General features: G+C 36.2%; 1 protein-coding gene across 12 annotated transcripts in view; it reads right to left on the bottom strand.

Annotated features, from left to right (window-relative positions):
- msi2 (musashi homolog 2) overlaps nt 1-9,740 on the bottom strand; it is a 92,241-nt gene extending 82,501 nt beyond the window's left edge. For 10 of the 12 annotated variants that reach the window (XM_085490836.1, XM_085490831.1, XM_085490834.1 and 7 more), the window contains exons 1-6: nt 9,550-9,740; nt 9,309-9,349; nt 9,030-9,111; nt 8,666-8,750; nt 7,959-8,000; nt 5,710-5,802 (exon numbers count right to left, since the gene is read on the bottom strand). In XM_085490836.1, the coding sequence (XP_085346962.1) occupies nt 5,710-5,802; nt 7,959-8,000; nt 8,666-8,750; nt 9,030-9,111; nt 9,309-9,349; nt 9,550-9,611 (405 nt within the window). In that variant the 5' untranslated portion in view covers nt 9,612-9,740. 12 annotated transcript variants of the gene reach the window in all.
- Between the last annotated feature and the right edge of the window lie 2,887 nt (nt 9,741-12,627).

A 12,627-nucleotide genomic window follows, 5' to 3' on the forward strand; every position in this document is an offset into this window, starting at 1 on the left:
TATATTTTGAGAGGGGAATTGTTTCAAGTATGTCAAATGAGACTCACATTCTGCATATAGAATAACTTATTTCAGATTTAATGGCTTAAACATTTTAAAATGAGGGCAATTTTTATTTATCTATAAACAAAAACATTTATGAATTATCTCAGCATTAAAATAATTGTGTCACGCTGATCTGAATCACAAATAAGGCACTTATCGAAACGTAAAGCATAGAATAGAAGAAAACTACATATGAGCATCAATCCAACTAAATTGTTTTCATACAGCTGGGCAAAACTGTCATTTATTTACAAATAGACAAATGTATCTTGTTATACTGTGAACATTCTTTTCTATCAAAATGGGCACTAAGTATGACTAATCTCTGATTTTGAAGGTTAGACTTACAATACCATATTATTGTCAGATGTATCATGGGAAGCATATGATGAAGGGACATTGACAGGGGTTCTAAAACAACTTTCACAAACATTACTATTTTATAATTGCATTGGCATTACTTAGTTGACGTAGCAGGTATAAACGAGGTGATCAGCAAACATGCAGCGACAAACAGTCACAGAAATGGCAGGATTTGGTGAGCGAAATTAGAGCTAATGGCACAATTCCAATAATATAGCATTTTATGTCAAAGAAAGCAGAGTCCATTTCTGAATAAGAAATTGAATACCTTTTTAGTGGCTTTGTTTAAAAATTCATTTTCCAACACACTATTTTTTTTTTTAAAGTGAAGGCCTTTCAAAATAATTGTGTACAAACAATGGAATAAAAGATTCATATATTTGATAGAGCCGAGTTCTTTTCTTTCATATCTATGGGAGCAATTTGAAAGTAATTTGCATTCGTTCAACAGTCATTTCATGGATCTTGATACAAACTGCATGTATCTGTATTTGAACATCAACGAAACACAATATTAACCAATTGTCGAGTTGTTATGGTTTAACGAGTATGCAATCAGGTGGTAGTTATGTGACAAGCATGTTGTACGTACTTTTTTCTCAATGCACACTAAAATTTAACCAAAAAATACATATCACACAGATGTTTATTCTTGTAAAATAGTTGATTTTGTTATTTGAACCATAAACAAATGAGTGGACTACATACATGGATCAATAAGGTACAAATTTAATTTTAAACCCTGAATACCTACCAGCTAAAATCACAACCAAGTTTAATCTGTGCTTATCTCCTGAAATATCTTTTCTAGTATTTTAGATACTGTTTACTGAGTACTTGACCCCCACACTACACAGTGACTACCATCCTTAAAATATGCAATTTTATGCAATACATTTGCTTGCGATGCAAAAGAAATCTTACTTTTCAAGACTATTACTGGAAATTTTAGACATAGAAAAGCCAAGCTTTGCACTGAAGTCAGCAGATATGTCACTATTGAATTATTATGGAATTTCACGCTTTTTAAGTCCTTTGCAATAAATACATGTTTAAGATCAAAGGATCCAAAGAAAATAAATGATAATTTAGTAAATATCTAATTATCCACCTTCAAATTATCAAGAATCCTTTCTTTTATACAACATCTACTGAACATATACATTGAAATAAAGACTAGACCTTAGCAGCTCAATTAGCAATACCTTTAAAACATGTGCAATTATATGAAATTTAACCATAAATTGCCTTACAACTGATTGGAGACTTCAAGCAATTCACTTTTAGAACATTCAGACATGCACACATTCCTGTGGGGGCAGGATATCTCATTCTACAATTTGATTTAAAACTTCTTTTTTTTTTCAATTTTCCATTTTGGATAATGCATCCCCTTTGAATGTGGTTTGGAAATCAGAAACTCTATGGAGAAATGGAATTGAAACCAATGTAGGCAAGATGTCCCTACTGAATTCATTAGGTAATAGCAAAACCCATATAAAAAGTGATCAAAGTATACGTTTCATTTACAATGTAGACAGATTAGAATAAAATGCTGCACTGTGTCATTCTCGGCCAAATTGACGAGTTACACACAACAGTAGACCCAAATAGCTTGAAAACCATGCTATTCACAATAAGTAGAAACATATTAGTGACAGCGCTAGAGACTTGCTCTCTAACTTTCAATGCTATCTCATAATAATATATGGTGAGATGCAGTGCTCAAAAAACCCATTAGGAGGACCAAAAAAATCTGCATATTGATGAAGTAGCCATCTACAGATACATAAAACGCATAACATGTTGAGAGCAAGCAAAGGTCTCAATATAGTAGACAATTAAAGTGATACTGGTCTGGTTTTAATTCTGGAAGTTAAAAATGAATTTTAGTTGAACATTTAAGAATTGCAGTGAAGAAAATAATCTAGTTTACATACGTGTTTATAATTTTTCTCGCTCAACTATACGTACAAACAGCACACAGAAACAGGAAAGTCAATGTATTGTCTAGGTGTGGTGGTAATAATGACAGGAATATGCCCGTCTCAACCCCCTTGATGACTCCTAAGCAATTAAGGTAGTTTTCATCCCATTCTAATAACAATCAGCAATAATGTATTTTATAGCCTTTTAACAGATTCCTTCATATTGAACACAAACACAGCCGCAATATAATTGCCTTGCAAACAATGCGCCACTAAATTGCCACCAATCACTATTTTAACAATCAAATTAATTTGGGTCCAGTCACAATTAAAATACTTGCAGAATTGAGGGATTTATTCTTTAATTTCCCACCAGAGTAGTATAAAAAAATCTGATTTTCGGATTTAGTTAAGAGATTACAATTCTACTAGAAAACCAAATTTCAGATTGAGGAGTATACACTTTTTCTTTTAAGCATTACACGTGAGAAGACTGTAAATGGATAACACACAGCGAAATGCAGAAACTTAGTGTAAAGTCAATATTGGCATTAGTTACAATATCAGATATCTTTAAAATTTCAAACGTCAAATTTTATGGATTTAAAATGGTTCCAACATTATCAGCTTGAATTTGTCAACATACTCTGTCTGGAAGTTTTAATTATGGTAGATAAACAACAGAATGTTATCTAAATAGATCTAAATTAGTTCTTTGTTATCAGAAATGTGTATATTTTATATTTTTTAGATAGTTTGTATAAACTTGACAGTCTCGCACCATATTTGCTCCATTGAAAATGCACATCTAACAGAGGCACACATGACTTGTATATTGCATTACTTAATTTAGATCATTAATATATGGCTTAATTTGACAATAGACACATTCATGTCATGTACGTGCTACTAATAGAGCTAATATGGTAGAACTATTATGGCACAATTCCAAAATGATCCATTCACAAAATTCTTTAAGCACTCCAAGGAGATACCATGTCATACTAAATGTAAGCAAGTCACCAGTATTTAGAAAATTACAGAAAACCAATCAGTGATATGTAGACGGCACCGGATTTTTTTCTCGTAACTAAATATAAATAAATCATTGAAGTATATGATATGCACATTTTATAATAGAACGTCTACCCATAGTTATGTTTGTTATGTGTTTTTATTTCCTTAATCAGATGCAACAAATAATTGAATTTTATATTGAAGTGCACTAAAATAATTACAAGTCAGTGAGATCTAAACTTGATTGAACTACAAGCAACATTGACTTATTTACTTAAATATTTTTTTTTCATTCAGTGAAACCGGCAGCCCAACAAAAAGAAATGAGAGAAGATTAAACACCAATTTTCAAATACATGCACAGAAAATATTGCCTGATCAGAGTTTTGCTTTCATTGTTAATTAGACAAACAAAAATGTATTGCTAAAGATCGAATGATGATACAATTAGTGTGCAATAGGGTTGTTGTAATTCAACCTTTTACAAAGTGAACCGAATAAATCATTATGGGAAAAAAAGTATGGTATTATGACAACAGTTTCCGCTATGTATGTTACAACAACAATTGTATAGGAGTACCTAGGCAGCCCAACAGAGTTTTTTCCTTGCATGAACTATGCTGGCTTTTAGACAATGTTGTCGCATAATCCAACACAAAGGTAAACACATGGTCGCCTTATTCACTCATACAACCGCTAACAATGCCAGATGAAAGCAAGCTCTATTCCTATACTCTACGTCAACCCAACACACCTTATTAAAAATTCAACAAACACAACCGAATGAAAAGCAAATTTCCAATTGAATGGGAGACAATACATCCAGGTAGAATCATTCTTGTTTATGCAGCAGAGGACGTGAAAGGCTTCCACCTAATCACATTCTCTGGTCCAATGTAATTGACAGGTCAAAGGTTGCAAAAAAACGAAGCTAGCATTGCTGTCCTATAATTACACCATTCACAATTTATTCAGCATGGTGTACATGCTTGGAACTAATAATGTTGGCATGAAAACTACTAAACCATCGCACGTTGCTGCACTATCTAGGCAGTTTGCAAAAACTACTAAACCATCGCACGTTGCTGCACTATCTAGGCAGTTTTCGCAAACAGCTAAACCATCGCACGTTGCTGCCCTATCTAGGCAGTTTGCGAAAACTACTAAACCATCGCATGATGCTGCACTATCTAGGCAGTTTGCAAAAACTACTAAACCATTACACGTTGCTGCACTATCTAGGCAGTTTGCGAAAACTACTAAACCATTACGCATTGCTGCACTATCCTGGCAGTTTGCGAAAACTACTAAACCATCGCATGTTGCTGCACTATTTTGGCAGTTTGCGAAAACTACTAAACCATCATACGCTGCTGCCCTATCTAGGCAGTTTGCGAAAAATACTAAACCATTACACGTTGCTGCACTATCTAGGCAGTTTGCAAAAACTACTAAACCATCATACGCTGCTGCACTATCTAGGCAGTTTGCGAAAAATACTAAACCATTACACGTTGCTGTACTATCTTGGCAGTTTGTGAAAACTACTAAACTAGTACACGTTGCTGCACTATCTTGGCAGTTTGTGAAAACTACTAAACTAGTACACGTTGCTGCACTATCTTGGCAGTTTGTGAAACTACTAAACCATTACACGTTGCTGCACCATCTTGGCAGTTTGTGAAAACTATTAAACAATCAGACATTGCAGCACAATGAATAAATCTGTGATGAATACAAATTATTGAAATCACCGATTGCATATAGAGGATAAACTACAGCTAATACGTCATGTACTAAACCATATAGGAATGTACCTGATAAAACACAAGAAGAATGGATGTTCTATTCTCGAAAAGGGCAAAAAATGTTGTAGAGTGAGCATCCAGGGCAATGGACATACACAATCTGCACATTAGCATAATAGCAGTACATTAACACCTTGATAAATATCCAAAAGAACAATAAACATTCTGTTATAGTCAATTTACTGCTACAATTTGCAACAGTGTAACTAAACTTTTAAATATACCCCCAATGAGTTTTCTTCATTGATCAAAAAAACAGACCTCCAGCACATTTTTTTATGAGAGTGCAGAACAGCAAACCTCATGCAGTATCCAATCAGATTCCATGTGAAATCACTGCTGGATGCCAAATTGCAATGGCATCCCACTAATTAACAGACCAATTAAATACTGGTGCTTCATAATTATCAGTGGCCCACACTCTTGACATGTAAATAACCAGTACCGTGCAAGTACATGTGTGTGTTGTGATTGGCAATGGAAACACTTGGTACTTTACACACAGCGTCATTAAATTAAATAACATTTACGAAAAAAATGTTACATACCTTTCCATATTGAGAAAAGTGGTTCTTGATGTCGTCAGCTGTTGTGTTTGCCGATAACCCCCCAACGAATATCTTCTTTGTTCTTGTGACCATCTGAAAGAAAGCGATAACGAAAAAAAGTAAAACATAATAGGTAATATTCCAAACGAATTGGATCTGATGGAGCACTGAACACACAATTATATAGCATGTCACAGGAAAGACTACTCTATTTAAGCTTGTATGTTGTATCGGTTTATTTCACACATTTTGTGCACGAAAGACCGGGATTCACTGGCTTTCTTGTATACAAAATGAATCCCTGGTAATTATAAACAAAATAAGCCATACTAATATATATTTTTAAATCAAATAAGCTATGATGTGAAAATATAAACACAACCTGTTTAACAGTTTTTAAGAATGTATTAATTAAACAAAAACAATGAAGAGCAGGGCTTTAGAATTGGAAGCTGCTGGTGAATCAAAGGCTTGGTGTAATTCTATCGTGTCTTGAGACCATCATGATATCTCCTTTTGTGAATAGAAATCTGTACAGTTTTACACAGACTGAGGAGGGCAGACACAAACAAGTCAATGAACCTTAATAATAGCACAAGCACTAAAAGTAATGACTGGGCATAACAAGGGTCAAGCTGTTCCTGAAGTTACCACCAATGACATTGACAAAACCACAAAGAAGGTGAATAAAAAATTCATGACAAGATGGATAAATTAATCTTAAATTTCAAGTGAATTTTGTGTGTCTTGTTGAAAAATCAATAAAAAAATATTATTGATTAGCAGAAAATTTCAATAAAGCATTGAAAGTCTGACTTTCAAAATATAAAACAAGCCATTTTCAGTATACTGTTTAATTGATTGTGAAAGCAAAGAACAAATGACTTTAGGAGTGGTGGACAAAGACCTGAACTCTGTTTAATTTACTGCTGAAGGTCTTTTCACCAATAACATTAAAATATCTCAGTTATTGGGTAGTTTATCCAAAACGATAGGAATGAAAAATAAATTCACACCTGCATTATGTACCATTGTTAGGGCTCGAATACTACATGACAAGACTTGTGTGTTCACTCTCAATACTATTTCCAAAACCTTAAAATTGTAAAAATTTAAAAATAACCCCAGAAAAGTACCAGGATGTATGACCTTTTACAGGTCGAAAATAAAGACTATTCAAGTTTTGCAGTTGCTAGGGTTCTGAATACAACAAGCAGTTAATACTATTGCGTGTATCCAATCTAAACCAATGTAGGCCTCTCCCGACAATCACTAGGAAAATAATTTCTGAAACCTTAACACAATTAACATTGTTTTAATAAATAAAAGTATTTGGTCATTTAAACTCAGACACTCTGAGTATCCATGTACTACTAAACCAAGTAGAGATAACCAAGTGAACTGTTGACCTCTTTATACATCAATAGAATTTCCACTATAATTACTTTGACTATTATTCCACTGCCATTTTGATTCATAATAAGAATGCTTCTCATTTATGCAAATGTCAAATTCAGTAGGTTAATCAAAAGTGAGAGCCAGCCAGCCAAGTTTCTGCTATCAAAACAATAGACTGAAATGTATGAAGTCAAGGAAACATTGCGTTTCCTAGCATACTCCAATGACCGACATAAATCTCTTCAAATCTCCCTCTGGTACGCCAGATTGAAACAGCTCACTCTTGCTTGAACTGTGACCTTCCCAGCCACACACAAAACCCTCTTAAAATCTCAAACACAGACAAGATAAATTTATTGACACCACAAACACAAATTTGTAGGTAGAAAGTGGCCACAATGTACATTATTTTCGATTTTTTTGGATTTGAGATACACATTTCCCATTTCAATGAATTTTTGTGCTAATCCATTTCTACTGGTAACAGCTGTGATATGCAAACACATATGAAACCCCACAAATGTTATAAATGTTCAGATTTTAGTAGAAGATCACCCCCATGAATGACCTTTTGTAAAACAAAATCAAATTCAATTAAGAGATACACACTTAGTGAAGATTAGCAGCAATGACCTTCAAGTTTTACAATAAAATGTCATTTGTAAATCAGTTTACTCAAATGTAGTGAATAAACATTAAAAATTAGCAGTGGGGTTATTGTCTTGAAAAGATTTTGTAGCCAGTAGTTGACGATCCATAGCAAACTTACAAATGAATGACAGAATTCCTCAAGTGGGCCAACTATGGTGATGAACAAATCAGTGACATAGAATTTTTTTTAAATGAAATACCTTAGGGTGAGACCTCTTAGGAAAAGCCACTTTGGGGTCAATCTGTCAAAAAAAAAGAAAATGAACAAAATGTAAATAATTATCTTGTTGAATTGGTTACACCGCTGTATAAAATCTAGTCATGAACACAAATACTACCCGTTGATTATAATTAGAAATTCACACAAGATGCGTGTTAATTAAAACATCGTTATAACACTACACGCTAGCATTTATTTACGTTCTGATGTACAAAGTGTGGCTGCCATTTTTTTTAATCATAAACACGATCCGGGATAAAACAGAGTCGCTACATGGCGACATACCAGTACACCATATAATCTGCGTGCCGCTATCTAGAGCATACAGGTTACGGGGTCCACATTTCGAGGCCAACAGCGCCATGCTTGTAATCCGTCCGCTCGTTATTTACTGCCCGAACCAAGCTTTTAAATAAAATGGCCGCTCATTGTACAGAACGAGCCAAACACAAACAGACCATGTGGTTTACATCTAATCGACTTCGAGCTGGTACGTTTCAACCGCGTGGTCGTTGTTGGTGTCGGGGGCCTGAAAAGGTTCATATTGCATCTCGTCATTGTTGTTACCGTTTCACTATATGCTTCCCAGCTGACCTGTAAAGTAGGATCTGTAAAATAGTGGGAACTGCATAACAAAACCCAAGGCCTTTAAAAATCAAACAGTTCTGTTTATAGTAATACACTGACCTTCTTTTGGTCTAACTCGTGCGCTGCCTGTGCTAACACCTTCTCTACGCTGGCGGGATCCCTGAACGTAATAAAACCAAATCCTCTGTAGGAAAGACGGGAAAGGACACACAGCATTAACACGAGAGCAAGAGTCAGTTACGTGCGTAAGTTGTAACAGTGTATCTAACAGTTTTTTTGAATTGTTGCGATGATCACTTCGACAGAAAAGAAATACGGATCTATGAGCGATTAACTGAAACTGTAGTAAATAAGAGTGACTAGTGTGCGTGACATAAATGGAACTACGTAGACAAACAAACTACACACTACTACAGCAGCAGCAGCATCGACTACGATGTTTTAACTAACGTAATCTACCTACCTAGAACGTTTTGTAGCTTGGTCTCGCATCACCATACATTCAGTTACCTCGCCAAACTTACTAAAATACTCTCTAAGGCCATCTAGATAGGGAAGAAAAAGGGAAACACCGTCAGGAGATGAGGTTATTTAAGCTGGGGACATATACTAGTAGCTAGAGCGTGGACTACGGACGCAATATACATGACACACTAACGTATGAATTATGAGCGTGTACCGGTATCTGACACAGTTACGGCTACGAAAATCACTACAATCTAAACCATAACACAACGCTCACCTGGTGTAGTCTGCCAGCTTAAACCTCCGATGAACATTTTCCTGTAAAAATAAGAATGGTAAAGGGTCAACCAACGCCATTTTCACGGCACATAGTGCTACACAAACAAGCTAAACAACGAGCTAACACCAACACAGAGTCGCAATCGGCCATAGTTAACGAGACGTCGATGGACTGTGTTGTGTCACTTTTTACGCTACGAAGCGACGAAAAGCGATGCCAGTGACGATCTAACACTTACCCGGGGTCATTCGGGATCTCGTTTGAGGTTCCTGAGGAGGTTTGCTGGCTTTCGGCCTCCATTTTCTACAGCTACTAAAGCCCGCTAAAAAAGAAGGAGTGCAGAGGAGCTAACGGCGACACGTGGGTACGGTACGGCTTCACTCCTGGATTGGCCCGTCGTGGGTGGGCATTTGGCGCTATTTGGTAAAGGCGCGAACCATTGCTGATTGACAGATGACTCATCGCTTCTGATTGGCCCCTGGTCTGTTGCCCGGCAACAAGGATCAATTACGATGACGTCATCAACCTTCAAATATTTGGCGCTCCTCCCATATGCTGTTTTCATCAGCCGGTTTCATTCCCTCCCTCATTACGGCCTGCCGACAACTTTCGGCCAATCGTTTCATTCACCGACGATACACTACGTCCAACTACACTTGTCAATCAACTGGGAATACACCCTTAAAGCCAAGCTGTCACATTTAAAATACTCGACGTGCACAGCACGTAATACCACACGGCAAGTACACAAAGCCGGTTTGGTGACAGTTGTGACTTCACCCTACATTATATTGTAGCTTATTCAATGCTTGTTGAAAAACACTATTACAACTCTCGTCGACGCTAGTAGCGGATGCGCCGAAAAAAATGTTTGATATTCACCGTTTTGGCTTCTTCTGAAAATACGACTGAATTTAATTTTTACTGCCTAAACGTTGTTATGACAACACTGAAATGAACACTAGTAACTCATTTTTGGAAATTAGCAATACTCACATATACTCATGAGATTGATTTATTAGGAACCATAAGCCACGTGGTAGATCTGTGAACCAAATCTTGCACGCAATACAAATAAATACAGTACTTGTTTTCAGACGGACGTCGAGTAGCAACGGAAGTGGGCTGATGTCAAGTGAACGATAACGGTGATTTGTCAGCTTCACAACAACCGTGTTTCAATGTACCGACTAGGGCAATGACCATATTATTACCATTCCATGGAAATTACCAAGCAGACATTTCTTCAAATAATTAAAATTGGATTTTACACCTTTGAAAAATAATTAATGTGTTCTAGGTAGGTTAGGGGTTATCCATTTGAAATGAAGAACGGTTAGATCAATTGTTTTTACATATGCTTGACGACATTTTTATAATATACACAATCTGGATAACCACGACAATTTTCATAATTTAAAAAAAAAATCGGGATATAATACAATAGCTTATCCTAGATCGGGTCGTCATCTGGCGCGATGAAAATAAGCGGACCCCACCCGAAAATTAATTGTTGTTGCACAAAGCCACCCTCCCTCAACACCGGGTGACAAAGCGAAACATGCCAATATTCGAAGGAGGGTGTTGTGTTTCCGGTACTGCAGTGAGAAGCCTACGCCGTCGTCGCAGTCACCATGACCTATCAGGCCACTCCTACTTCCCGTCTACAGCCAATATGATTGCCGTTATATGTAGGGACACCAATAACGCTGCCCAAATACAATAAAACCAAATAAGTATTTCAGTTACACAACGTTTCAACAAAATTGTAACATAAAAAACACGGTATGTAAATGAGGAGAGAAGTCCGTGATCTTCATTGTGTGAACTTGACTCATCATCCGAAAGTGACGGACTCTCGTCAGAACTGTCAATCATTTGCTGCGAATGAAATTGGACTGAGTCGTCACAATAACGTGTATTATTGCTAAAGTTCACGGCGAGTGACCTGCGTTCATGGGTGAAATCGAACATGCATTCCGACATCCACATTTGGCAAATTACAAACAACGGTACAGCCATCCCCGGAGACGGCACGTCAGCAGTACTGTTCTGTACATTCATGTCGCAAATCTAATCAGCTTTTACATCTTCAGAAATGTCATTTTATATTGTCGGAGGTATAATCTATTTTTTCCTTAATATTAAGTTTAAATTTTGTTGCAACCCATTCCATCGACTAACCCTTTACATCGTCAGCGGTATCGCGTTCTAAACTCAACAAACTTAGATAAATAAACAACAATATATCTAGTGAATACCGCGATCAATTGCTCATAACAGTGGCCTCTTAGAAGGAGATCGCGTTTCACCATATTATTAAACAATGAGCTATTTTTGTCGTTTACAAGGAGATAAAGTCAAGATCATATTGTCAAAATGGCCGTTGCAAAATCTTTTTCAAATACAATCTGTGGTAAACTTGTACATGCCGGTGTTTCGAGTCTATAGTAATCTCAGCTTTCCAAATCGCAAATAAAGATAACAATTAACACACAATTTGAAATAAAAAGCGGCGCATTATGTTCAAGAACTGCGTTTAATTGTTTGGGGGGGGGGGGTAAAAGTAGTGATAATTAATTAATAGTTAGTCGAGATTTTTGTTGAAATGGTACCGTCATGCATAACAATCGGCGTTCATTTTGATTTCAACGAAACATAAACACTCACGCACTGAAGCCCATATTTAGGGTTGTACCATTATATTTACTGGGGGTGGCTAGGTTACGCTTTTCGAGGCAGATTATGTATTACTTTAGATTTAGTGATACCAGCTGATCTGAACGTCTGCGACGAACCAGGTATATTAGAACAGACATGCAAACTATGGGCACGAACGACACGCCCATTTTGGGGGAAGATTCATTTTAAATGGGAAATTCCTGATTTGCATATTCATAGAAACTAACAGACTGCCATGCAAATCAATGTCTAACCGTTGATTATTGTTAGGTCTCATGTTAACCGGATACACGGTACAATTCTACGGCTATAATGTCCAGTATAACAACATACATGTATTATACAGACTCTGGCTTAACGTTTCCTCGAAAACACATGTAAAGAATGAACGATACTGAGACACTGACTACAATTCTTTCGAATTATTACAAAGCTAATGGGTAAATTTGAAAGCAAACGAACACGTTTAAATACAATAAAAAGTTACATTACAATATGGAATGGAAATACTAGTATTATATTCTATTCTATGGAAGGTCAAGAAATGTCATTACGTACTGAATAAAGAACCTAATGTATTTCAGAATGTACAACTAATTGCTGCTTTTGACACGTACCAGGGGAACAATGGGTT

The sequence above is a fragment of the Saccoglossus kowalevskii genome, chromosome 16 (genome assembly GCF_978046115.1).
Source record: "Saccoglossus kowalevskii chromosome 16, keSacKowa6.1, whole genome shotgun sequence".
NCBI lineage: Eukaryota > Metazoa > Hemichordata > Enteropneusta > Harrimaniidae > Saccoglossus > Saccoglossus kowalevskii.